General features: G+C 49.0%; 4 protein-coding genes across 15 annotated transcripts in view; 2 read left to right on the top strand and 2 right to left on the bottom strand.

Annotated features, from left to right (window-relative positions):
- Mfsd11 (major facilitator superfamily domain containing 11) overlaps window positions 1-3,497 on the bottom strand; it is a 35,398-nt gene extending 31,901 nt beyond the window's left edge. The window contains exons 1-2 of one of the 2 annotated variants that reach the window (XM_045158018.1): window positions 2,011-3,497; window positions 1,469-1,524 (exon numbers count right to left, since the gene is read on the bottom strand). In XM_045158018.1, the coding sequence (XP_045013953.1) occupies window positions 1,469-1,524; window positions 2,011-2,106 (152 nt within the window). In that variant the 5' untranslated portion in view covers window positions 2,107-3,497. The other variant, XM_045158019.1, reaches the window with a different exon arrangement.
- Srsf2 (serine and arginine rich splicing factor 2) lies at window positions 3,075-6,253 on the top strand. 4 transcript variants are annotated; one of them, XR_006638884.1, is made up of 5 exons: window positions 3,075-3,659; window positions 3,858-4,168; window positions 4,441-4,544; window positions 5,192-5,301; window positions 5,807-6,253. XR_006638884.1 is itself a non-coding variant. In XM_045158020.1 (3 exons), exons 1-2 carry the CDS (start codon window positions 3,298-3,300, stop codon window positions 4,159-4,161), a joined length of 666 nt encoding a protein of 221 aa, XP_045013955.1. In that variant the 5' UTR covers window positions 3,078-3,297; the 3' UTR covers window positions 4,162-4,168; window positions 5,192-6,253. The 4 variants fall into 4 exon arrangements, 1 of the variants encoding a protein (XP_045013955.1); XR_193067.2 differs by having other exon boundaries at window positions 5,192-6,253; XR_006638883.1 differs by lacking the exon at window positions 4,441-4,544 and having other exon boundaries at window positions 3,078-3,659.
- Window positions 6,254-6,460: 207 nt separating this feature from the next.
- Window positions 6,461-12,908, bottom strand: Mettl23 (methyltransferase like 23). Of its 2 annotated transcripts, none has more exons than XM_045158021.1 (5): window positions 12,890-12,908; window positions 9,393-9,497; window positions 7,070-7,307; window positions 6,918-7,002; window positions 6,461-6,805 (listed from the first exon to the last, which is right to left on the bottom strand). In XM_045158021.1, exons 2-5 carry the CDS (start codon window positions 9,474-9,476, stop codon window positions 6,643-6,645), a joined length of 570 nt encoding a protein of 189 aa, XP_045013956.1. In that variant the 5' UTR covers window positions 9,477-9,497; window positions 12,890-12,908; the 3' UTR covers window positions 6,461-6,642. The 2 variants fall into 2 exon arrangements, with proteins under 2 accessions (XP_045013956.1, XP_045013957.1); XM_045158022.1 differs by lacking the exon at window positions 12,890-12,908 and adding an exon at window positions 12,604-12,687.
- A 149-nt stretch (window positions 12,909-13,057) lies between these two features.
- Window positions 13,058-25,947, top strand: Jmjd6 (jumonji domain containing 6, arginine demethylase and lysine hydroxylase). Of its 7 annotated transcripts, none has more exons than XM_045158258.1 (7): window positions 13,058-13,482; window positions 13,838-14,226; window positions 15,588-15,874; window positions 16,824-16,921; window positions 17,441-17,529; window positions 18,255-18,393; window positions 19,788-20,097. In XM_045158258.1, the coding sequence occupies exons 1-7, from the start codon at window positions 13,354-13,356 to the stop codon at window positions 19,917-19,919; spliced, it is 1,263 nt and encodes a 420-aa protein (XP_045014193.1). In that variant the 5' UTR covers window positions 13,058-13,353; the 3' UTR covers window positions 19,920-20,097. The 7 variants fall into 7 exon arrangements, 6 of the variants coding, with proteins under 6 accessions (XP_045014193.1, XP_045014188.1, XP_004655274.1 ...); XR_006638904.1 differs by having other exon boundaries at window positions 13,061-13,482; window positions 16,824-16,959; window positions 17,436-17,529; window positions 19,788-19,915; XM_045158253.1 differs by lacking the exon at window positions 17,441-17,529 and adding an exon at window positions 20,110-20,416 and having other exon boundaries at window positions 13,063-13,482; window positions 16,824-16,959; window positions 19,788-19,915.
- The last annotated feature ends 218 nt before the right edge of the window (window positions 25,948-26,165 follow it).

Below are 26,165 nucleotides of genomic sequence, written 5' to 3' on the forward strand. Positions count from 1 at the left end.
GGGTGTCTTTCGCCATCACACTCTGCCTCTCACTTGAGCCCAGAGCTCACTATTCAGCTAGTCTAGTTTGCCAAAGGGATTTCCTGTCCTCACCTGTGTGTTGGGATTACAGGTGGCTGCCAGATTCATCTGGCACTTATATGAAGGCTGGGGATTCGAACTATAGTCCTAGCACTTTATGAGGCAGTGTTTTATAGACTGAGATGTTTTCCCAGCAATTCTGGTTTTCACAAGAGAGTATGAATATGAATGAGAACTCTGGAACCAGGAGTGGTGATACATGCTTGTAAGTCCAGAACTGGGGGGTAGACAGAGGCAAGAGGATCTGGGGTGGAGAGTTCAAGGCCACATGAAGCCTTGTCTCAGACAAGGAGAGAGGAACAAAGGGGGACGGAGAGGGATCTGTTTGTGTGTATGGAATACAAATTCAAAATGAAATTACCAAAATGAAAAGACCATATGCCTCAGGAATCAGTCTTATTTAGGATTACATTGAGAAAGTATTAGAAACTAGGCACATGGAAATAACTTACCTAAGGTTTTTGTTTTGCTTTGGTTTTGTGTGTGTGGTATGTATTTTTTTGTTTTGTTTTGTTGAGGTTAGGGTCTCACCATAGTCCCAGTTTGGCCTTGAACTCACAGTGATCCTACTAACTCTGCATTGGGTGCTGGGATTAAAGGTGTGTGCCACCACCAGCAGCTTCAAGTTTTAAAGCTAATGTTTTTTTTTTTTTTTTTTTTTTTTTTAAGAGAAGGACTTCCTCTCCTGGATGGCCTGGAACTCCCTTCTGTGTAGATTATGCTGGACTTGAACTCAGAAAATCTGCCTGCCTCAGCTTTCTCAGTGCTGAGTAATAGATTTATTTATGGGTGTGAGCCACTGTGCCTGGCTGAAGCTGGGATTTAAAACTCTACAAAAAAAATTTTTTTTTTCACCATCGTTAATTGTATTACTCTCTCTCAATAGGGTAGTTCAGGTATGTGTGTGTGTGGGCGGGAGCAATCATCACTCCTCAGCTTTTTGGGTAAACCCAAATGTTAAGAGAGAGAAAGAGAGAAAGAGAAAGAGAGAGAAGCTAGGCATGCTGGTATACATGCACGCCTTTAATTCCAGCACTCGGGAGGCTGAGGTAGGAGGATCATCATGAGGTCCAGGCCACCCTGAGATTACATAGTGAATTCCAGGTGAGAATGGCCTAGAAAAAGACCCTACCTCAAAAAAATCAAAAGTAAGCCGGGCGTGGTGGTGCATGCCTTTAATCCCAACATTTGGGAGGCAGAGGTAGGAGGATCACCATGATTTTGAGGGCACCCTGAGAATACAGCGTAAATTCCAGGTCAGCATGGACTAGAATGAAACCCTACCTCAAAAGACCAGGAGAGAGAGAGAGAGAAATTACTACTAGTCAATCAGAATATTTTATTGCTGGTTATTACATGCAAAGTCAAGTCAAGCAAAGTACAGTACCTGGTGTATCCACTGCCATGAAAATTTGTACTATTTAAGCTCCTGATGACAGTTTGCTGTGAGGAAGATAAAACTAATCAATGAAAATGCTCTGCCATCTCCCTCCCTCCTTGCAAAGCCTGATTCCACACACTCGGAAAAACGTCAAGATTCACCATGCTCACCACTTTGCCACAAAAGTCCACTGAGAGGAGGAAAAGGACAAGTGGAGAAGACAACCGGTGCCAGGGAAGGAGAAGAGGGTCACAACCAGTCGTACCTACACCTTCGGTTTTATTGTCTTAACCACCCAAGTACACAAACCTGGAGTTTAATACAGACAAGGACTTAAATGACCGTGGCCAACAGCGCGACCCCGAGTCGCGGCAGTAAACGGCACCACTGAACACTCCGCAAGGGAGAACTCAAACTCACTCACAGACAGAGAGGAAGACACAAGGTGCGACTGACGCGTGCTAGCGGACATGACTGACGTTTGCTATCTCGGTCCGAATGCGGTATGACAGGCACCTCGAAGAAAGGAGTACAGGTTTGCGACTCACCGCCACATTTCCACAAGTTTGAAAGGCGGTGAACAGAAACATAAAGGCAACACCTAAGATAACGATGTTGAAAAGCTTTTTAGATTCCGGGGACATCTTGGCCCCTCACTGCCGGAGGTCAGCGGCGGCCTGGCACGGTCAGCTTGGCTCCAGGAGAACCCAGAGGCAAAAACCGTGGAAGGCAGGAGAAACCCAGACGATGGCCGGAGACAGATCCCGGAGCCGGGCAGCCAAGCTGTCAACTTCCACCTCTGCGATCAGAATCCCGGCTGAGGGCGAAGTTTTCCCCACGGACCACGGCTACGACATGCCAGGAACGCGGTCCGAGGACGGAAGACACCCGCCCGACCGCACCAAGCCGCTTTCGGTGAGGGGCCCGCCAGGAGGGATTTAGGAGCAAGGGCGAGCTGCAGCGGCCGCGGGGCCCCGCCCTCCGGACCTGGCTCACCGGGGGTCACGCGACCTGTCAGCTGACTGCGGCCGCGGGGCCCGCCGGGAAATGTAGTCCTGAACTGCACGGGGGCGCGCAGGCCCCGCCCTCGCCCCTGGAGGAAGGGAAGGAGCGGGCTAGGTCTAGGGGGACTGACGGGGAGGGGGCGTAGTTCATCGAGTTGAAGTGTGTGTCAGTGACGTGACGAGGTCTAAAGTGACCAGGGAACGGAGAGGCAAATGAAGGGCTACTGTACCCTCCTTTTGAAAGACGCGAGGCTGAGGGCTGGGTCGAAGAGGAGGCGTGGAGGCTGGTTATTGGTATGGGGGGGAGGGAAGGCGGGTCCAGGTAGTGAGCACCTCCTCTTCCTCTTCACGCGAGCGCGCTCCCTCTGTGTCGCCGGCGGAAAAGAGCCTTTGGCGGGCTTTCCAACTGTCTGCAAGGGCCGCTCCCCCTCCCCACTGCAGTGACTGCGCGCTTTTTGGCCCGCCCGCCGGGACTTGCGCAGGCGCATTGGGCAGGAGCCAGGCGCGCGGCGGCGACGTTATGGGAGGGGGAGGGACGGACCAATCACAGGATTTATTTCCGGGTGGCGCGGGCGCCATTTTGTGAGGAGGACTATAAATACGCGTGGGGCCGGACGCCAGCTCAGTTGCTGGTCGGGTACGCTGGGCTTTGCCGTGTCTTGCGCTTGCTCGCTGGGCCGCTCCCGCTTCTGCACGCGGACAACTGCCACTGGAGAGGCGCGGCTTGCGGCAGATAGGACCAGGGAGAGCAGCGGCTTCTGAGCGCGCGGTCCCTCCCAGGGCGTTAGAGTCTCGGCGCTAGGTCGCTGGGCCCCAGGCCGCCCAGGAGCCATGAGTTACGGGCGCCCGCCTCCCGATGTGGAGGGCATGACCTCCCTCAAGGTGGACAACCTCACCTACCGCACCTCGCCCGACACACTCCGGCGCGTCTTCGAGAAGTATGGGCGCGTCGGCGACGTGTACATCCCGCGGGACCGCTACACCAAGGAGTCGCGCGGCTTCGCCTTCGTGCGCTTCCACGACAAGCGCGACGCCGAAGACGCCATGGATGCCATGGACGGGGCCGTGTTGGACGGCCGCGAGCTGCGGGTGCAGATGGCGCGCTACGGCCGCCCGCCCGACTCGCACCACAGCCGCCGGGGCCCGCCACCCCGCAGGTACGGCGGCGGCGGCTACGGACGTCGGAGCCGAAGGTGAGCGGGGCGGCGCGGAGGCTCACAAAGGTCCGCGGGCGGCGCACGTGGGGTAGGAGGGAGGGCGGGCGGCGGCGGCACCGAGACCCCGCCTCGCGGCGAGGGAAATGGCGCCTGGCAGAGAGATAATGGCGGCGGGCGGGCGGGGCGGGCGGCGGAGAGGAGCTCACCCCGCCGCGCCGTGGGTCCCTTCCGCAGCCCGAGGCGACGTCGCCGCAGCCGATCGCGCAGCCGGAGCCGCTCCCGGTCCCGCAGCCGTTCCCGCTACAGCCGCTCTAAGTCCCGGTCCCGCACTCGCTCCCGATCCCGCTCGACCTCCAAGTCCCGGTCGGCGCGAAGGTCCAAGTCCAAGTCCTCGTCGGTATCCAGATCCCGCTCGCGGTCCAGATCCCGTTCGAGATCCAGGAGTCCTCCGCCCGTGTCCAAGAGGGAATCCAAGTCCAGGTCGCGCTCCAAGAGCCCCCCGAAGTCTCCCGAAGAGGAAGGAGCGGTGTCGTCCTAAGAAAATGGTAATGTCTGCGCGGGCCCGAGGCGCACGGCCCTGACCGAATGGGGTGTGGAGCAGGTTTTTGGAGCCATGTTAGGCCAGTGACTCCTCGTGTTAGGAGTGCTGCTCTGGAGTTACTCGCTCGGCTTTGGGAGTAATGCTCGAAGAGGGGTCTACAGAGGATGTGTGTAAAGCTTAGATAATAATGGCTGTTTCATACTGTTTGAGACCTATTAATGAAAATGACTATTTCTTGCTGTTTTTATCCAACGTCTGCATTTTCCCCCTTTAAAGCTGCGGTCTCCTGTTTGATAAAAGAATATTGGCCAGTATTGCAGATTTTAACTGATTTGGCTGATCCTCCAGGGACCAGTTTCTGTGGGCGTGTATTGGAGCAGGTTTGTCTTTAAATGTTAAAGATGCACTATCCTGGTAGAGAAAACGATCAGTTCAACTATTGTTGTACTGACTGGGACTTCTAATGGATGTGGCAAACGAATTGCAATTAAGAAGCAATGAACTTTTGGCACCCCAAAAGAAAGCTTACAGGTACTGCACTGGGCGGGGAAAGGATAGTGTGTCTTTAACTCTCAAATTGTTTGGTCCTATTTTTTTTAAAGGAAAGGGCCCTAAAGTAGCTGAAGTAAAAATATTCTCGATTGCCAAATGTTTCATGAAAGCAACTTAATTTTATACTCGAATATTCTGATAGTAAGTTTTTGTTTGGATACAGCCCCATCCCACCTCCCCTTTTTTTTTTCCTTTTATTTCTTTTTTTTTTTTTTTATAACCCCCGTTGCCGTTTTTCCACCTTGGTTATTTGGCCAAGAATTCATAGATTCAAACTTGTACATGCTGATGGTGGTAGTCTTTGACACTTTCCCACTTGGGCCTTTTAAAAAAAACGATGGCTGGGTGGAACCTTACTGTAACCTCCTTGTTTCACCAGAGCCTTAGTAAGTACATGCCTGAGACGAAACCATGTACCCTTTGGACTCTTACTAGCAATAGAAGGTAAACTGAACCCTTTTCTTTTCAAACCTAGATGGGTCAGCACGCAGCAGCATAGCAGAGGACTTGGGGAAAAAGGACCACACACTCAGTCCATCGGTCCACGGAAGAGTCCTTGGAACAAGCAACTGGCTATTGAAAAAGGTTATTTTGTAACATTTGTCTAACTTTTTACTTGTTTTAAATCTTTGCCTCAGGTGGCAAACTTCATTTTATGTGCCATTTTGTTGCTGTTATTCAAATTTCTTGTAATTTAGTGAGGTGAACGACTTCAGATTTCATTATTGGATTGGATATTTGAGGTAAAATTTCATTTTTGTTTATATAGTGCTGACTTTTTTTGTTTGAAATTAAACAGATTGATAACCTAAATTGTGGCCTCCTGACTTAATAAGGAAACCTGTGCAGCCATTACACACAGCCTAAAGCTGTCAACAGATTGACTCAACATTGCCTTCATTCCTTAAAATTAAAATCCTACAAAAGTTGGTGTAAATTTGTTTATATGTTATTTACCTTCAGATCTAAATGGTAATCTGAACCCAAATTTGTATAAAGACTTCAGGTGAAAAGATTTGATTTTTTTTTTTAAAGGATTGTTTACCAAACACAATTCTAATCTCTTCTCTTATGTATTTTTGTGCACTAGGCGCAGTTGTGTAGCAGTTGAGTAATGCTGGTTAGCTGTTAAGGTGGCGTGTTGCAGTGCAGAGTGCTTGGCTGTTTCCTGTTTTCTCCTGATTGCTCCTGTGTAAAGATGCCTTGTCGTGCAGAAACAAATGGCTGTCCAGTTTATTAAAATGCCTGACAACTGCACTTCCAGTCACCCGGGCCTTGCATATAAATAACGGAGCATACAGTGAGCACATCTAGCAGATGATAAATACACATTTCCCCCCTTTTCCATCCAAAAAAGTGGTAAATCTGATCATCCTCATGTATGAACCTAAAATATGGAAAATGTTAAGGAAGCAAATGGTTTGTAACTTTGTAAGTACTTAAACATGGTGTATCTTTTGCTTATGAATATGCTGTACTATAACCATTGTTTCTGTGGTTTAATTAAATGTTATCTTGGTGTTAGCTTTTTTGAGAATTATGTCTTCTTGATCTTTTTCTCCCTCGGTTTATTTAAAATACCTATGCAAGTAACCTTGAAATGTCACTGTCTTAAAGGTAAAATGGTCCACTGCTTACACTAGAAAGAAAGGGTAATGCCAGTTGAGCTCTTAAAATGCTGTATGGCATCATTTTGAGTAACTACTATAGTCGAACTCATTTTGATGATTAAGAACAAGCCAAGTCCTTTAAGAAGTGTTTTAATTTTTATGTTGTACATGAACATTGACCAGGTGACCTCACAACCTTAAAGCCAGCAGATTTGACCATCTTCAAAGCCACCTAATTTGCATGAGCTGAAGTGGTCCTAGTATCCGGTTGCTCTTTCAGTATTGACACTGAGCCGGAACAGCCTGTAGGTATATTTCAGAGACTGCCCTTTGCAAAGATGATCAGCATTTCAACAGTATGTCTTCCGGGAAGGGAAGACTCTGCTAGATCTTCCTTGTCTGCTTCAAAAGTTTCCAGAGGAATGTGGATACATTTCATGTCCCACTTGTAGAGCAAAGCTTCCAGTGACCAGTCAGCGCTTAAAAAAAAAATAAATTGTTTTGAGACTTACGTCTTTTGTTTTCCTTGATGTATTTTAGTTTTGTTCTCAAGTTGTACTGAAAGGTAGTGAGCCCAGATTATCTACTCACCTTCTAACCTGGTATGTAGACCATAACTGAACCTTGGGATTCTTCTGCATCAAAAAGTAGACTGTGACTAAAATGTCTTCAAAGTCTGGGGAGAAAGCACTTGTTAAGAGACTTCCACAACATCTAGCTAAGCTTAGGGAACATGAGTTTACCTTCGGGTTCAAAGAAGACATCAGATGCAAGGATGATGTCTTGTGGTGGTAAGGATAGAAGGTCCTGAGAGATATGGCCCCATGTCAGTCCTACAACCTGCACTTGTGGCAAGTTGTTCAGTTGGCAGCTTTGCCGACACATCTCCAGGCAGTGAGGCAGCTCTGCACTGTCTGACAGTATTACTTTGGCACCACATTTAGCAGCCAAAATCCCTGGAAGGCTCACTCCAGCTCCAATCTAAAAAGATGCAAAAAATGGCATTTATAAATAACACGGAATTTATGCATTGACAAGTGCATTCCAAAAACGGACCTCAAGTGCTGTAAGCAGTGTATGTAGGCTTTGAGTTGATGGCAAAAATTAATACCTTCCATGCTTATCTAGGGGCATTGCCTTCATGCTAACATGAGTTTACAGTGCCCAGGCAAGCAGTTTTAGAGGCTTTCTACTGTTTAACAGCACCAGGACAGGTGATTTACATAGCCAGCTGTGGTGGTCACATTTCTTCCTGTAGCTAAAACATCACCTATTGCAATGGATTTTTCCCTTTATTTTCTGCCTCAAGCAGAAAAGCACCTCCTGCCCCAGTATAAACATCAGAATACAAGCTTTCAATTTCCCATTTTGAGGTATGCAATTTCTACAAATCATACCTGACTGATGAAAATTTTGCCCATAAGTGACCATAAAAAGCTGAGGTGACCGGAGTTTGAACCAGTCTGGGGCACTGGTAAGATTCAGGAAGCTGGAGAGGGCTTAGTTTAGGATAAAGGTGGTGGCATACCTTTAATCCCAGCACTTGGTGAGGCAGAGGTAGGAAGGTTGCTACTATAGGTCAGCTTGGGCTAGAGAGCTTAGTCCAAAAATAAAGGGGCTTGATTGAAAGCCTCACTGGCATAGGTTCCACTCAGGCAGTATCCATGTGAAGCTAGATGCACAAAATGGGGCATGCATCTGGAGTTCTGTAAGTTTTTCTAGATAGGGTTTCACTCTAGTCCAGGCTGACCTGGAACATACTATGTAGTCTCAAACTTGTGATCCTACCTCTGTCTCCCAAGTGCTGAGATTGAAGTCATACACTACCATGTCCTGCTGCAGTATTTTTTTCTTAAGGTGCAAAAAGATGGGGTTGCTCAGTGGTTTAGGTGCTTGCCTACAAAGCCAAAGGACCTGGGTTTGATTCCCTAGGTCCCACATACACAAGGGTGGAGCGTATGTCTGGAGTTTTTGTTTTTGAGGCACTGTTTCACTCTAGGCCAGGCTGACCTGGAATTCACTATGTAGTTTCAAGGTGGCCTCGAATTCATGGTGATCCTAATACCTGTGCTAGGATTAAGGGCATGTGTGACCAAGCCTGGCTGCATGCCTTTATTTTTATTTTTTTCTAATTCTTTGTATGCCTCTTCAGAGAATATTGTAAGTTAAAGGGGAGGAGCTGGAGGGATGGCTTAGTGGTAGCACTTGCCTGGAAAGCCTAAAGACCCAGGTTCAATTCCCCAGGGTCCACATAAACCAGATGCACAAGGTGGAGTTCATTTGCAGTAGCTGGAGGCCCTGGAATGTCCATCTTCTCTTTCTCAAATAAAAGAGTGGGGGGGGGGTGCTGGGCATGATGGTACACGCCTTTAATCCCAGGAGCAGAGGCAAGAGGACTGCCTAGAGTTCGAGGCCAACCTGAGACTACATAGTGAATTCCGGGTCAGCTTGAGCTAGAGAGAGACCCTACTTCAGTCCCCCCACCCTCCCGCCAAAAAGAAGTAAAAGGGTAAAAAGGTAGGGTAGGAAATTATGGTCTATTATGGAAGTTGTCAAGAAAAGTGAAAAAGGGGTGCTGGACAGGTGGACTGCACAGTGGTTAAGGTACTTTGTTGCACAAAGTGGCACCTGCACCCATTCCCTCGTATTCTCTCCACTTGAAAAAAGAGCCAGGTATTGGTGTTAGGGTACACACCATTGTCCCAGCACTCAGGAGGTAGAAGTAGGAGGATCACCGTGAGTTCAAGGCCACCCTGAGACCCTACCTCAGAAAATAAAAGTGAAGACAAGGCTGAGCTGTAGGGCTGATAGAGTGCTAGTTTCAAATGCAGTCTTGGGCTGAATGCCCTGTTTTACATGATGCCTATAATTACAGCACTTGGGGATTGGAGGCACAACTAAAGAAGTTCAAGGTCATCCTCAGGTACACAGCTACTGTGGACAGCCTGGGATACTTAACTTGGAAGTAGCTAAACCACCCAATTTGAAAACCCTCTAAAAGCCTAACACAGGTGAAAAGACAGCTGTGCGCATGACACACACTATGGAATTTGTAGGGACCTGTACCTCCAAGACAGCCTTTTCTGGAAGACAGTTCCGGTGAAACCACAGGTACTGGGCCAGCACCACAGCACAGGGCCAGGCATACATTCCATATTGAAGATGCAGGACCTGAAAAGAATGTTCAACACCTCTTGGAACTGTAGTACTAGTATTTATACAACCATGTCAGGCCCTGCCATCTACTACAAAAATGATTTCTCTCTCCAGATCACAACTTGAGAGGACATAAACCACAATGGTTTTGTTCATCTTGTGGGTCTTGCTACCTAGCCTAGCCCAGCCTCAATCCTGCCTGAGCCTCCTGAGTGTTGGGATATTAGATAGAGCCTTGTCCAGTTTCCACAAGCATTTAGTGAGTCAGGAACCATTCTTACTGGGCATAGCTCTCAGAGTACACATCCTTGCTTGTAGCCAAAGTGTTCTAACCTGATGCTTTTCTGAGAATCTCACAAGATTATATCTTGTGGCCTAGTACAGTTAGGGATTTCTTCAAGCCTTGTGACCTATGGCTTTATCAGTCTGTAAAACTGTTCAAGGAAACATCCTAGACCTCATTTATGAAAAAAAAAATCTCATAGAAGCCCTTTAACAACTTAACTTTAGAAGCCACCTAAACCATATAGCTGTTAAGTAAGGCATTTTACACGCTCACACCTTGCAGGTATACTATCTCTAAGTGCATCTGTAAACACCCATGCTTAAATGTCATCTTTTTTTGTTGTTTTTGTTTTTCCAGGTGTGGGGGGGTCTAACCTGGAATTCACTATGTAGTCTTAGGCTGGCCCCAAATTAATAGTGATCTTCCTGCTTCTGCTTCCCAAGTGCTGCGATTAAAGGAGAGCACCACACCCAGCAAATATCAATCTCAATAAACTGCAACTGCCAGCTGGGTGTGGGGTGCGGTGGCACACCTTGAGAAGAGAGGTAGGAGAATCACTGAATTCAGTTAGCCAGTACCCACATAAAGCAAGATACACAAAATGGTGCCTGGGTCTAGAGCTCGTTTTCAGTGGCAAAAGGTCCTGGCATGCCCATCACGTTTTCTAAAATATTTTCTAAACAAATTTTTTATTTAATTTTTAAGAGAGGGGAGAAAGAGGCAGAGAGAGAATGTGTATGCTAGGGCCTTTCAGCTGCTCTGAATGAACTTCAGATGCGTGTTCCCCTTTGCACGCACATACGATGACATTGCACGCTTCTGTCACTTTTGCATCTGGCTATACATGGGCCCTGGAGATTCAAACAAGCATTCTTAGGCTTTGCAGGCTAGTGCCTTAACCACTAAGTCATATTTTCAGCCATTAAAAAAAAAATTTTTTAATGAATTCCAGGTCAGCCTACCTCGAAAAAAATGTTTTCCCATTTATTTGGGGGAGGTGAATGGACATGCCAGGCCCTCTTACCACTGCAAATGAATTTCAGATGCAAGCACCACCTTGTGCATCTGGCTTTGTGTGTATACTGGGGAATTAAAGCTGGGCCAACAGACTTTGCAAGCAAGCACCTTTAACCTCTGAGCCACTGTACTCAAATTTTTTTGTAGCATAGTCAAGAACCCTGGCCCTCACCCTCTAGAAGTGTGAGGACTCAGGCAGGTGGCAGCTGGCTACCCAGAGTTGCGCCTCTGCTGCAGCTGCAACCTACAACACAGCCAAAAGTGCTCCGAAAACCCAAGCACACAGGAAATAGTACTATCTACTAGGGTAACTGAGTTTAGCGAACCCAGCGCCAATGCAGGAAACTTTATTACGGTGTGGAGGATTGGAATCTTCATTCCTAAAATTTAACATACAAGTGGAAAAAGGAAAAAAAAAAAGGAAGTAAAATCTGAAGTGGAAGAAGCCAGTTTTAAAAACAGTGGCAGGGCTAGAGAGATGACTTAGCAAATAAGGCACTTGCCTGCACAGCCTAAAGACTCACATTCTATTCTCTGGGTCCCACATAAGCCAGACACACAGTGACCCAAATGCACAAGGTTGCACATGTGCACAAGAGGGTGCACACCTCTGGCGTTCAATTGCAGTGGCTGAAGGCCCTGGTATGCCAACAAAAAGGGGAGTGAAGCCGGGTGTTTTGGTGCACGCCTTTAATCCCAGCACTCAGGAGGCAGAGGTAGGAGGATTGTATCGAGTTTGAGGCCACCCTGAGACCACATAGTGATTTCCAGGTCAGCCTGAACTAAAGTGAAACCTTGAAAAACCAAAAAATGGCTGCAGAGATGGATTAGCGGTCAAGGTGAATGCCTGCAAAGCCTAAGTACCCAGGTTCGATTCTCCAAGCCCCACAGAAGACAGATGCACAGGGTGCCACATGCATCTGCAGTTTGTTTGCAGTGGCTAGAGTCCCTGGCGTGCCCATTCTTTCTATCTCAAATAAAAATAAAATCTTTGGGGCTGGAGAGATGGCTTAGCTGTTAAGCGCTTGCCTGTCAAGCCTGAGGACCCCGGTTCAAGGCTCGATTCCCCAGGACCCACGTTAGCCAGATGCACAAGGGGGCGCACACATCTGGAGCTAGTTTGCAGTGGCTGGAGGCCCTGGCGTGCCCATTCTCTTTCTGCCACTTTCTCTGTATGTTGCTCTCAAATAAATTAAAAAATATAATAAAAATAAAATCTTTCTAAAAGGCCAGTCTGTTGGGCTTGCTAAAAAAAAAAAAAAAAAAAAAAAAGTGGGAATGAGTATGTAAGTCACTGACACAAATTTTGCCTAGCAGGTGTGAGACCCAAGCTCCATCCCCAGGGCCAAAAAAGGATAAAAGACATAAAAATTGGTGTGGTGGGGCATGTCACCAGCAATTGGGAAGAGGAAACAGGAGAATCAGGAATTCAAAGTCATCTTCAGCTACAGGAAAGCCTACCTGAAAAGTTTTTTAAAAAGGGGGGAGAGGAGGAAGAGGAGTGGGAAAGTGAAAAGGAAAAAAAGGAGGGGAGAGGAGAAAAAAGAAGCGGGTAGTGGGAGAGAGGGGAGAAAAGTCGAGCAAAATGTGGAGGGGAAAGAAGAGCGAGTAAAAAAAAAAAAAAAAAAAGCTGGAGATGTAGCTTGTGCTTGCCTAACATGCACAAGGCCCTGGATTCAAATTCCCAGGGCTTTGTGAGCATCTGGCTCCACCCACGCCTACCGGGAGGGACAGGTACTCGGCCAAGGGCTCCGTACTAACTCAAGGAGAAGCCCGGGATCCCATTCCCTCCGCGAGCCTCGGCGCCTCCGCACGCACCTGCGGCACGCGGACCTCGAGCACGACCCCGTCGGCTCCCGAGCCCGGCTCCCCCCAGAACCGGAAGCGCTGAGCGCCGGCCACCAGCCCGCCGGGGTCTACCGCGGCAGGGTCGGGCCGCGCGCGGGCCCGGGGCGGCGGCGGCAGGCGCGAGGCTGCCAGGCTGCGGGGCGTGCCACGTGATTCCCGCCACGCCGCCACGGGGCGTGGAGCAGCGGAGAGCCCCCTTCGGCGACTTTACGTAGCGCCCGCAAGGCGAGGCGGGCCGAGCCAGCTGGTCGCTCACCCGAGCAAGCGCAGAGAGCAGCTGGCGGCACAGGGCCCGGCCGGAAGCGGACGGCCGGGGAGGCGACGTGCAGCCGGAAGTGGGGCGCGCGCCCCTCCCCCCGCCCGCAGCCGCGCGGACGTCAGCAGCCTCGACCTTCCCAACATGGCGTCCCGCCGGCGTGCTTGAAGGCGGGCCCCCGCCGTCTCCGAGGCCAATGACTGACCGCGTCACACGGTAGGGCGGAGAGGACGGCCGTGGCTCGCCCAACCCTGAAGCTCGAGAGGTGGTGGAGGAGTGAATTTTCTGGAAGGCGACTTGAGAGCGAAGGGCGTCTGGGTAGCGTTCCCGCAAGCCGTCAGCGCACGGGCCGGAGAGGGCGCGTCGGCGGCCGGAAGCGAGCTGCGCCGAGGTCGTCGGTCGGTCGGTCTGTCGGTCGGTGATCACCGCCCCCCACACACCCACACCCACACCTGCGCCGCAGGATGAACCACAAGAGCAAGAAGCGGATCCGCGAGGCCAAGCGCAGTGCACGGCCCGAGCTCAAGGACTCGCTGGATTGGACCAGGCATAACTACTACGAGAGCTTCCCGCTGAGCCCGGCGGCCGTGGCGGTGAGCGGGGCGCGGGCGTGGGCGTGCTCAGGCCGCGGGGTGGGGAGGGGGGGTCCCACCTGCGCTGCCCGCACCCATAGGGCCCCTTGCCCCGACCCCTTTGAGGAGGCGTGGCCCTGGGGTCCGGGTGTCAAGGCTCTCGTCAGTGGCAGATGAGAAAGAACCCCCCCCCCTTTGAGCTGCTCGCGGTGGCTGTGGGTGCGACGTGCTCAATTGCACGTGGGCACCCCTCCTTCAGGAAGAGCCAGAGTCTGGTTCATTGCAAATATGTGTCATGGCTAATTGTCCCTACGGACAGTTGCCACACGTCTTGTTACTGTTTTAACTGTGCAGGTCTTTTTTTTTTTTCCCCCAGGATAACGTGGAAAGGGCCGATGCTTTAAAGTTATCGGTGGAAGAATTTGTGGAACGCTATGAAAGACCTTACAAGCCCGTGGTTCTGCTGAATGCCCAAGAAGGCTGGTCTGCGCAGGAGAAATGGACTCTGGAGCGCCTAAAAAGGAAATACCGAAACCAGAAGTTCAAGTGTGGTGAGGATAATGATGGCTACTCGGTGAAGATGAAGATGAAATACTACATCGAGTACATGGAGAGCACTCGCGATGACAGCCCCCTCTACATCTTTGACAGCAGCTATGGTGAACACCCCAAAAGGAGAAAACTTCTGGAAGATTACAAGGTGCCCAAGTTTTTCACAGATGATCTTTTCCAGTACGCAGGGGAAAAGCGCAGGCCTCCCTATAGGTAAAGTATTCCACTAAGTATTTAAAGTCTCAATGACATAGCCAGGCGTGGTGGCGTACGCCTTTAATCCCAGCACTCGGGAGTTCGAGGCCACCCTGAGACTATATAGTAAATTCTAGGTCAGCCTGGGCTAGAGTGAAACCTTTCCTCGAAAAACAAAACAAAATAAAAAATCTCAATGACAGCATTAGCTATTATAATTCAGTCTTCTGAGCTTCTGGGGTTCCCTTGTCCACTCAGTAACTCATTTACAAACCTATTTTTGGAAGCTGTGATTTAATTGGTCTGGGGTCCACCCCCTAGAGATTTAAACGTACAATTAGAGTTGAGCCACTGATGGACTTAAAAAAAAAAAATTAACAGTAGCATGTTTCTGTAATCCCAGAAAGGAGATTGAGTTTGAAACCAGCCTAGCTACTGTGAAACCTTTTGGTTTTCTTTTTTCAAGATAGAGTTATGCAGCTGAGAATGACCTTGAACTTCTGATCTGCTTTTACCTCCCAAGTGTGGAATTACACACTTGGTGTACATTACCATGCCCAGCTTTGAAACCACCTCTTAAAAAAAAAAAATTTTAAGCAGTAATTACTGATTTTTCTCTTATTTTGCTCTTTCGAGGTAGAGTCTCACTCTAGCTCAGGCTGACCTGAAATTTACTATGTAGTCTCACGATGGCCTCGAACCAGCTTCCTTTTTTTTATTTTGTTAAGACATCAGTCCCATCTACAATTTACTTAATTCACTCAGTGTTTTTACATGTCAGAATTTGTACAGTCTCTGTATTAAAGATAACAGTGAGCCAGACATGGTGGCACATGCCTTTAATCCCAGCACTTGGGAGCCTGAGATAGGAAGATTGCATTCAGTTTGAGGTCAACCTGGGTTAGAATGAGACCCTGCCTAAAAAAAAAAAAAAAAGATAGCTGGGCTTGGTGCCATGTGCCTTTAATCCCAGCCGTCAGGAGACAGAGGTAGGAGGATCACCATGAGTTCGAGGCCACCCTGAGACTACATAGTGAATCCCAGGTCAGCCTGGGCTAGAATAAGACCCTATCTTGAAAAAAAGAAAGAAAGAAAGAAAGATGGCTCAGTTTGCACGTGCCTACAAAGCCTAAGGACTCTGGTTCAATAATTTCCCAATGCCCACATAAAGCCAGATGCACAAGGGTGGCACATGCTCCTGGAGTTTGTTCACTGCAATGGTTAGAGGCCCTGGTATGCTCATATTCTCTCTCGCTCACTCTCAAAAAATAAATATTAAAAAATTAACAATGTGTAAGGAGTCATATGATAGAAACTTCCTGAACTTGTGTAATATGTGTTGAGTGACCCTTTCACATCTTGGTATTTCTATCCTGTAGGTGGTTTGTGATGGGGCCACCACGGTCTGGAACTGGGATTCACATTGACCCTCTGGGAACCAGTGCCTGGAATGCCTTAGTTCAGGGCCACAAGCGCTGGTGCCTGTTCCCCACAAGCACTCCCCGAGAACTCATCAAGGTGACCCGAGAAGAAGGAGGGAACCAGCAAGATGAAGCAATTACCTGGTTTAATGTTATTTATCCTCGGACACAGCTTCCAACCTGGCCATCTGAATTTAAAGCCCTAGAAATCTTACAAAAACCAGGAGAGACTGTCTTTGTACCAGGTATAGCTGAGCTGGAAGAAAGTTCATACTGTCTTCTGTCCCCAGTGCTGAGCATGGAACCCAGGGCCTGGCCCATGCTAGACAAGGGTTCATCACTGAGCTACATCCCCAGTCCTGAGGATATTCTATAACTGAACAGATTTTCTTGCCATTTTTGAGTAGACTCAAAATGAGACCTAAAAGGTAATTTGTGCCTACCTGGTACACTCACAGACCCAATGAGCTGATAGTAAATGTTGACTCTTAGGTGTAAGGAGAGCTATCTTCCATATTTATCAAAATGTTTTATTTGAGAGAGAGAAGAGGCAGAGAGAGAATGGGCTCGCCAGGGCCTCCAGCCACTGCAAACGAACTCTAAACACGTGTCACCTTTTGTGCATCTGGTTTACACGGGTCGTGGGGAATCGAACCTTGGTCCTTTGGCTTTGCAGGCAAGCGCCTTAACTGCTAAGCCATCTCTTCAGCCCTGTCTTCCACATTTCTTATGTGTCTGTCTTCAGTGCTGGGAAGTGTACCAGGTTTTGCCTGTCTCATAGGTTGGGTTGAGTTTGCAAATCACAGCCAGACAGCTATACTCTGATGGATAAACTTGAAGAAGTGAGGGTATTTAAGGTGTAGGTCCTTATCAGTTTTGGACACAGCTTTGAGTTACCAGGGTCAACAGACTTTTCCTGAAAGGGCCATAAGTGAAATGTTTAGGACTTGAGCCAGGTGGTCTTAGTTGCTCAGCTCTGGCTCTTAGCAGGGAAGCAAGCCAGACAGTACAAGAGGGGATGGGCACAGCTGCATGTCAGTCACACTTATCTACACAGGTCATTTACCATCCCTGGTTCCAGAGCAGTGTTCTCTGTCTTGTGTCTGAGCTGTCCCTCACATACAGGAACCCCTGTCACATGGTAATCTTGGATGGGACCGAACCCTGTTGAATTATTCATTTATTGGATTTCAGGAGGCTGGTGGCATGTTGTCCTCAATCTCGACACTACCATTGCCATCACCCAGAATTTTGCCAGCAGTACCAACTTCCCTGTGGTTTGGCACAAGACGGTAAGAGGGAGGCCAAAGTTATCAAGGAAGTGGTACAGGTGAGAGACTTTTTTCCTCTTACTTTTGCTTAATTCCAGTTCCTACCCCACAGGCGTGGGACGAGTCCTCCAATGCGGTACCATGCTGGAGTCAGGCATGGGGAGCTAGGCTTCTCAACCCTGTAGCGGAGAGAGGGCCAAAGGTCAGGGTTAGTTGTCAGGAAGTTCGCCAGCCTCCAGGTAGCAGGGTGAGACTCTGCATGTCTGGTCACATCTGCTCAGGCAAACCATGGTCACAATTCGAATCATTTCTCATTTTTGTTTTCTTTCTTTTTATCTGTCTCTTTCTCCTCTCTCTTTTTTGTGTTGTTTTTGAGAACTAGAGCTAGTAAGAAAACCCCTTTTGTTTCAGTTTTATTTTAGTCTTTTTTTTTTTTTTTTTAAACTTGGAAGCACTATTCATTTGAACTTGCTACCTTCAGTTCTTGTGAGTGAGGCAACTGCCCTGGAGACTTAGCTCCTCTGTTTATCCACAGAACAGATACAGCACGGGCAGCGGCAGTGCAAGTCACCCCCAGCCACCCCGTGCCACTGTGTCCCAACCCTGACCTGGAGGGACCAGCTCTCGGGGTAAGAGAGGGATTCTGGCTCGGGCAGTGTCTGCCTCCCTGCTGAGAGGCCAGCAAGGGTGGTGGCTTCTGTTCCCCTTGGACTCTCGGGCACATGAGGTCCACTGACTGCCCTGTAGGCCACTGTGTGCTGCGGTAACATCACCCCAAGGCCTCAGCACACAGCAGGTCCTTTGTCGCTGGTCACAGTGGACATTAGGTTAGGTTGCTGCTGGGGAGGGCTGCTGCCCTGAGAGTCAGTACATTTTCTCTTCCAAGTGAGGGGGACAGACTCCTGTGTGACACCTTATTTCTTACAAGCCTAATTGTTTCTACACTTTCCAGTAGAAGCTAAACCCTCCTCTCCCTTCCCTAATGCCCGTACTATGAGAAGGAAAGGTTTTTTTTGTTGTTTCTTAAATCAGCCAAGAAAGATTCAGGGAGAAAAGTTAGAAAAGGAGCTGCTTCCCAAGGGAGAACTCAGGACTCGCCTGGGGACGGTGGGGCTGGCTTGCTCTAGTGGTGGTGGTGAATCGTGTACAGATACAATATGTAGTCGTCCTTCAGAAAACTGTGGGCAGCCTGGGCACATTTGTTCCCAGCCTGGGTGTGTCTCCTGGAGCCACTCTGCTGTTCTAGGCATTTGCAGGTGTTCGTAAGTGACACAGGCCTCCACTTTGAGTCTGTGTCCTCTTAGTGCGTGTTATTAGCTGTCCCCTCACTGAGAACCAGCCTCTTGCTTCTCAGGATCTTGAAGCAGGAGCACCCTGAGCTGGCAGCCCTGGCCGACTCCGTGGACCTCCAGGAGTCCACAGGAATTGCCTCCGACAGCTCCAGTGACTCCTCCAGCTCCTCCAGCTCCAGCTCGTCAGACTCAGACTCAGAGGTGAGGCCCAGGTCACCGTCCCCAGCCACATCACTTCACAGGAAGCAGGATGGAAATGTCAAGTCATCTTCTCCAGTGGCATCAAGTACCACTGTTCCACCCACTGGAGACATGATCCCATTTGACAGCTTTGCACATGGGTGAGCAGTGGGGTTGCAGGTGTTTGGAGGCTCGTGAGATAAGTGGCCACAGTTGCATAGCTGCCAAGAGGTGCCATACTGCTCTGACCATAAGCCCTGTGTGACCTGCTTTAAATAACTACAGTAATTCAGGGTGAGTGGGTCCTGTGCCCTTAGCAGGTGGAACAGCTGGCTGTTAACATCATAGTCTGCTTGCATCTTCTCTGGGAGGGGGAGACTCAGTGCTATATCTCCAGCTCTGTTGGTGGAGTGGCATTCCACAGCATAATTTCAAAATGTTAACTGATTTTTTTTTTTTTTTTTTTTTTTTGGTTTTTTGAGGTAGGGTCTCATTCTGGTCCAGGCTGACCTGCAATTAACTCTGTAGTCTCAGGGTGGCCTTGAACTTAAGGTGATCCTCCTACCTCTGCCTCCCGAGTGCTGGGATTAAAGGCGTGTACCACCACGCCCGGCTTGAAATATTATAGTAGAGCGAGAGAGAGAATTGGCATGCCAGGATCTCCAATCCTGCATACGAACTCCAGACACATGTGCCACGTTATGTATCTGGTTTACATGAGTGCTGGGAATCAAACCTGGGTCCTTAGGCTTCACAGGCAAACATATTAACTGCTAAGACATCTCTACCCTTTATAGTGGAGTTTTTTTATTTTATTGTATTTATTTACTTGAGAGTGACGGAGAGAGGAAGAGGCAGATAGGGAGAGAGATAGAATGGGTGCGCCAGGGCCTCCAGCCACTGCAAATGAACTCCAGACACGTGCACCCCTTGTGCATCTGGCTAACGTGGGTCCTGGGGAATCGAGCTTCGAACCAGAGTCCTTAGGCTTCTCAGGCAAGCGCTTAACTGCTAAGCCATCTCTCCAGCCCCTATAGTGGAGTTTTGATTTCAAACATAGAACCCTTCCATGAGAGAACAGTAGGAGACCGTTGGCTTCTGAGGGACACCTGTATACTTGAAAAAATGAACACCTAGACAATGAGCTCTTAACCTGTGTTGGGAACTGTCTCCAGTGGCTGCTTTGTTCTGGGAGAAAGGGATCATTGGTCCTGCCTCCGTGGACCGTGTCATGAAGTAGACTGTGCTGGGCATGAAGGTGCACACCTATCACCCAGTTATTCAGGAGGCTGAGGCAGGATGGCTTAGTCTAGAAGCAGCTCAGCAGTAGTGCATGTACCCTAAGTTCAGTCTCCAATACTGTGGGGGAAACGGGGTTGCATCCAGGTTGAAACCTTGTTTTTCCCTATGTTCAGTGTGAGTCTGGTTCTGAAGGCGATGGCACAGCACACAGGAGGAAGAAGAGAAGGACATGCAGTATGGTGGGCAACGGGGACACCACCTCGCAGGATGACTGTGTGAGCAAAGAGCGCAGCTCCTCCAGGTGACCGTGTGGCAGAGCCCAGGCCCCGGGAGGGCTTACAGAGTGAGGACACTAAGAATGGGAACCCAGAGCGTTTGCTACAGAGGCTTTTCTCTTCCTGCGATTTGTTTTACCCTAAGGGCAGGGTGTGTGGATGGTGCCAAGGACACCCTTTATCTATTTAATAAAGTGAGTCTGTTTTATATCTTGGGCAGTTTTCTTCCAGGCACACCAGTCTGGCACTCCTCCTGTGGTCTCAGGGAAGCAGCCGCACTGGAGTGCAGCCTCATGAGGCGGCAGCTGGACACCGGGGTGCCTGAGCAAGGCCTCCCGCCCTGCTGCCTGGAGTGATGGTGCTGTGGCAGGTCACAGCACAAAGCTCAGTTTTTTCAATCCCAACTGTCAGGAGCCTTAGGTACAAGAATTAATGAGTTCAAGGCCAACCTGGGGCTACAGAATGAGTTCCAGGTCAGCCTAGAGTGAGACCCTGCCTCAAAAAAAAAAAAAAAGCTGGAGAGAGACCACAAACATGATTAAGGTATTTGCCTGCAAAGCCAGAGGATCCTGGTTTGACTATCTAGGACCCACATAAGCCAGATGCACAAGGGGGCACATGCATCTGGAGTTCATTTGCAGTGGTTGGTGGCCTGGCGGACCCATTCTGTCTTCCTCCTTCTCTCTCTCTGTCCCTCCTCCCCCGCTTCTTTCTCTCAAATAAATAAAATATATTTTTAAAAATCATGTCTACAGGATGCTGGAGAGATGGCTTAGCAGTTAAGGCATTTGCCTGCAAAGCCTAAGGATCCTGGTTCGACTCTCCAGGACCCAAGTAAGCCAGATGCACAAGAGGGTGCATGCATCTAAGATTCATTTGCAGTTGGTGAAAGCCCTGGCATACCCATTCTCTCACTCTCCCCCCCCCACCTTTCTCTTAAATAGATAAAATATATTTTTTAAAATCATGTCTACAAAGCTGGGTGTGGTGGCACATGCCTTTAATCCCAGCACTTGGGAGGCAGAGGTAGGAGAATCACAGTGAGTTTGAGGCTACCCTGAGACTACACAGTGAATTCCAGGCCGGCCGGGGCTAGAGTGAACCCCCCCCCACCCCCCCGCATCTTGAAAAAAAAAAAAGTAACCAAAATCCTGTCTCCAAACTTGTCTTAAACCGGTTTACACTTCACAACCAAAAACAGTCTGTCTGCCGGCACCTGCCCCTTGTATATGGTATGACAGACAGACAGGTCACATAAAGAATGTTCATTCACTCTGCGTGTCCCTGGGGTCCTTAAATCCCATGTGCCGATGGAGGTGTTGAGAGGTTGTGAGGAGATAGGAAGGTTCCAGACTGCATAGGCCTGTCAGGGTCTGAAGACCTGACTGCTGCAGGGGATGTTCCTTTTATCTCAGTCAGTGAGCATCTCCTTAAAGAAATTACAGAACCCACATTGCTTTCATCTTTTCTGCCTTTTTTTTTTTTTAAGATTAAAAACCAAAAACATTTCATTTATTGGGGAGAAAGATAGAGAACGAATGGGTATGCCTGGGCCTCCAGCCAGTACAAATGAACTCCATACATGTACCCACTTGTGTATCTGGCTTATGTGGATACTGAGGAATCAAACTTGGGTCCTTAGGTTTCACAGGCCAAGCACCTTAACCACTAAGCCATCTCTCCAACCTATTTTTTTGTTAAAGGGCTACCATGCATACATAGTATTCCCAGGTGGTCTCTCATCCAAGTACTAACCAGGCTTGATCCTGCTTAGCTTCTGAGCTCAGGTGTGTTCAGGGTGGCACGGCCATAGACTCTGACGTCTCTTAACCGGCTAGAACTCTGGGGAAAGTCAGGTGTCATATTCAGTTGTGTTCACTTCTGTGCCCTGCTTGTCCTTTCCACGGCCATGCCTACATGAGGCCGCTTGCCTTCATGTTGCATGTACTTGTATCTGGTCTTGATAAGCACTGTAGTTTGTAACAGAGAGGTCTGTGGATTGCCCATTTGGGCCAGGGACAGTTGAACCAGTGACTGCATAGCCCAGGCAGGCTCCTGAGTGCTGGAATTACAGGAATGGATCCCCATAGCTGGCCGTGGGGGTTCTGGTGTTGGCATTGCAGTCTAGCTTTGAGTGCAGCTCTGCTGTCCGCAAGCTGATTATAGGCAGTTGTGCTTTCCTTGGCAGGATTAGGGACACTTGTGGAGGCCGGTCTCATCCCTGAGCAAATAAAGAGATTCCCGAGGTGGTTCCTGAGTAAGCTGTTGGTGGCCACCCAGCTCAGTGCTCGGACCTCCTGCTCCTGTCCTCTCTTGTCTCCCTTGGCTGTGGATTTCCTCCTCTGGCCCAAGCTCCTGTCTTCAGTCAGATGCTGGTCTTACTGCTCGTTCAGACTAGACACAGTCGGCGCCATGCTGATGTTAACATGGTGGTGGGAAAGAAGGCACAATTACAGTGATCAATCCCAAGGCCACGGGTGTTAGTGACCTTTGAGCATTTTTGTGCCGGTCACCTCGCTGCTGCTGAATGAGCCAGCTGTACACAAGCAGAGCAGGAGTGGTGAGTGGCTGTGACCTGTGAAGCGATCGTGGAAGAAGTGTGGGGAGCAGGCGCCGCCTTCCCGAATGGCACCATGCCTTGCCTGCTTCAAAGCTGCGTTCTTGGCCATTGACCCCTCCCTGTACTCTGCACCTTCACCCACTGCTTGGGACTGTCTGAAGAGAGTCATTGTTCTGTATAGTTAGAGGCTGTGAAGTCTCAGGGTGCTATATTGGGGGACAGCGGGTGACACATTGGGGTCTTAGGAAAGGTTCCTGGTGTTTCTATCTCAGAACTTGGGTGATGAGTAGGCCAGGTTCTGTTAGGTCAGTTTGTACACCCCGTCCATGAATAAGGAACACACTCCAAAAGTAATGTGATGACCAGTCGACCACATGCTGTAACCCTCCAAATGTCACCTTGGCTTGTGTAATGCGCAGGGGACACCCGGGGGGTGGGACTTGCAATTTCAAGGTCTATGGGTTCTTATGGATAGATCAGTGGGATTTGGAGCTGACCAGCTGGCTCCCTCTTTTGCACTCTAAACTCACCTGCTTGCCTTAATTTGTCCCTACATTCAAGAAAATTTAGATCAATAGAGGGGGTCGTTAAGATCTTATCCTGGATCATTCATTGTTACTTGGGGCACATCTGTGGCTGCATTGGAACTGGATGACACTGACTCTCAGTACCCCCAAGACAGGTGACCAGGGAACTTCCAGGTCTCTGCCCAACGGCACATTATCGCCTGACACAGCGTGGCCTTGGAGCGGGCTGCTCCTTCATTCTCTTAGTTCAGGTTTCCGTATCCTGAAGCTCCAACGCCACTCTGTGGCTGGTAGGGACAGGGGGAAGCTCTCCTTTCCTCTCAGGCCGCTTGCGTCTCCCTGCTGCGTGCTGCCCCAGCCCTCCCCCCTGCAACAGCAGCGCCCCTGGGCTGCTGACCTAGTTGTCTTGAGGTGTGGGACAAGTCAGACTCTGAATGTAAAATCTCTATACTCAAATGACATTCTGCTCTGTAAAGACTTCTTGCCATCTTCAGTAACCTTTTAGAATGTCCCATTTGTCCTTTCCAACTTCTCATCCCCAACCTGCAGGGGGGTTTTTTGTTTGTTGTTTTTTTTTTTTATTTGCAAGCAGAGAGACAGAAAATGGGAACACCAAAGCTTCTAATGACTACAAATGAACTCCAGAGGCATGTACCCCTTTATGCATCTGGCTTTACGTGAGTACTGGAGAATTGAACCAGGGTACTTTGGCTTTGCAAGCAAGCACCTTACCTGCTATGCTGACTCTCCAGCCCGCAACTTAAGTTTTAAAACAAATAAGCCCAGTGTGGTGGTACATTCCTGTAGTCTCGGCTCCTGGGGAGATGGAAGTAAAGGGTGGATCACTTGAGCTAATGAGTTAGAGACCAGTCTGGACATCAAAAACATGAAACACAAACAGTATATACCTGTAATTCCAGCACTTGGGAAGTGGAGGCTTAGGAGTTCATGAGATACATTATACTTAGGAGATACATGAGAACCTATCTCAAGAAAAAAAAAAGGGGGGGGGGACTTGGGGAGATGGTTCACTGATTATAAAGACCCCCTCCTTGTAAAGCCTGCTGGCCCAGGTTCAATCCCCAGCACCCAATTAAAACCAGATGCAAGCTGGGCATGGTGGCACATGCCTTTAATCCCAGCACTTGGGAGGCAGAAGTAGGAGAATCACCATGAGTTCAAGGCCACCCTGAGACTACATAGTGAATTCCAGGTCAGCCTAAGCTACAGTGAGACCCTACCTCCAAAAAAAAAAAAAAAGTCATTAGGATATAACTGGCCAGGCCAGGCATGGTGATACACACCTTTAATTCCCCAACACTCCAGAGGCAGAGGTGTTAGAATCGCCATGAGTTTGCGGCCACCCTGAGACTACATAGTGAATTCCAGGTCAGCCTGAGCTAGTGTGAGACCCTACCTTCAAAAACTAAAAAATAAAACAAGCATGCCACCAGGGGCCATGGTAGGGCTTGGGTCACTGAACAGAAATTTGTTGTTGTTTTTTTTTTTTATTTTTATATGGAGGCAGAGCAGCGACAAGGTAGGGGAGTTTGTGTGACAAAGGAACTAAGTGGTAGCCGGTGACCAGGATGAGGCAGGAAGTGGAGTCCAGGGCACCTACCACCTGTTCCATCCCACCTGGCACGAGCTTGAAAGATGTCCGCATTTGGAAAGTGAAGGGTGCGACGGTAGGCCGCTTCCTGGAATGACTGTCTAAGTCGACAGCTGGTCTCACTAAACCAAGGAGCTGGGCCTGAGCAAAGGAATGCAGGGCTGAGGAGAAGGACCCAGGAGAGAGGACTCAGTCTTGCAGAACTTGGTTCACCATCAGTCCATAGCAACCCGGCGCTGCACAGGTGCCTCTGAACTCATTCTTAGTCCTAGGGTGGTTTTTGCCTACTTAGTAATGAAGAGTTTTGGCCTAAAGAGATGGCTTAGCGGTTATGGTGCTTACCAGCAAAGCCATAGGACCCAGGTTTGATTCCTTAGTACCCACATACAGCCAGATGATACACAAGCTGGCACATACATCTGGAGTTCGTTTTGCAGTGCTAGAGGCCCTGGCATGCCCTTTCGCTTTCCACTCCAAACCCTGCCCCCCCCCCCTCGCTTGCGGTCTCTCTCAAATAATTTTTAAAAAGGATTTAGCACAAGTTAGTGCCTTCAGAGACAGGCCTAGGCTCCCGACTTCATGGAGCTTAATGGGCAGTGGATCACAAGGACAGCTGGTCAGGCAGGGAAACTCAAGTGTGGATTTTCATAGCCAGAAATGAAGTGCTGTCCTCACAGGATGCAGGCTGATCGTCAGTCCAACATGAGTACCAGAGCGTACGTGACTAGCGCGCGCGTCCACCAGAGTGACCAAAGGCACTGACTCAACATAGATTCCAGTGCCTTACAGAGGCTTTGAGCTTCCAGCTTCAGACAGGAGCACGGGGTGGAGTAGGAGAAAGTAGCGTAGTAGAGTTCTGTCTAAAAGGTCCGTGTGTGAAGATACTGCTGTCGTTTCCTTAGAAGGTATAGCATTCTGTCAGAGTCACTTCACTGTGTGTGCAGATGGGTTCCGTGGAGTCTGATGAACCCCTAACTCTTCCCCACCCCATGGGTTTTCAAAATCTTACGTCAATGGTGGTTTCCAGCATGAAAGTGGGGCCTCTTCATAGTGGCTCTCAACTTTGTCTCATTGTTAGCACAAATCCATGAACCACCAAGCCTCCAGGAATCCCCCCTACAGGAACTGCTCTCTCTGGCCTGCTGTTTCCATGGTGACAGTCACAGAAGAACCAGGTTGCACCTTGAGTACCGGACTCCTGTAGTCGTCAGAACACTGAGCACTCTTGGGTTCCGCACGGCTGGGGGCTGTGCTGCAGAATGCCTGTGGCTCTGCCATGGGGCTGGCATTCGTTTTTTAACTTTCTCTTGGATGAAACTTGTTCATTTTAAATAAAGCAAATGGACTTGGGGTTGTGTATTTGCAGTGCTTGGTCTTTGTTTCTTTCCATTCTTATTCATTTATTTTATTTTTATTTACTTGAGAGAAAGAGACAGGGTATACCAAGCCTCCTGCCACTAGATGAACTCCAGACTCGTAAGCTACTTTGTGCACCTAGCTTTACATGGGCAGTGGGGAATTGAACCTAAGTTGTCTGGCTTTGCAAGCAAGCACTTTTAACAACTGAGCCATCTCTC

The sequence above is a fragment of the Jaculus jaculus genome, chromosome 9, assembly GCF_020740685.1.
Source record: "Jaculus jaculus isolate mJacJac1 chromosome 9, mJacJac1.mat.Y.cur, whole genome shotgun sequence".
In the NCBI taxonomy this organism is placed as follows: domain Eukaryota; kingdom Metazoa; phylum Chordata; class Mammalia; order Rodentia; family Dipodidae; genus Jaculus; species Jaculus jaculus.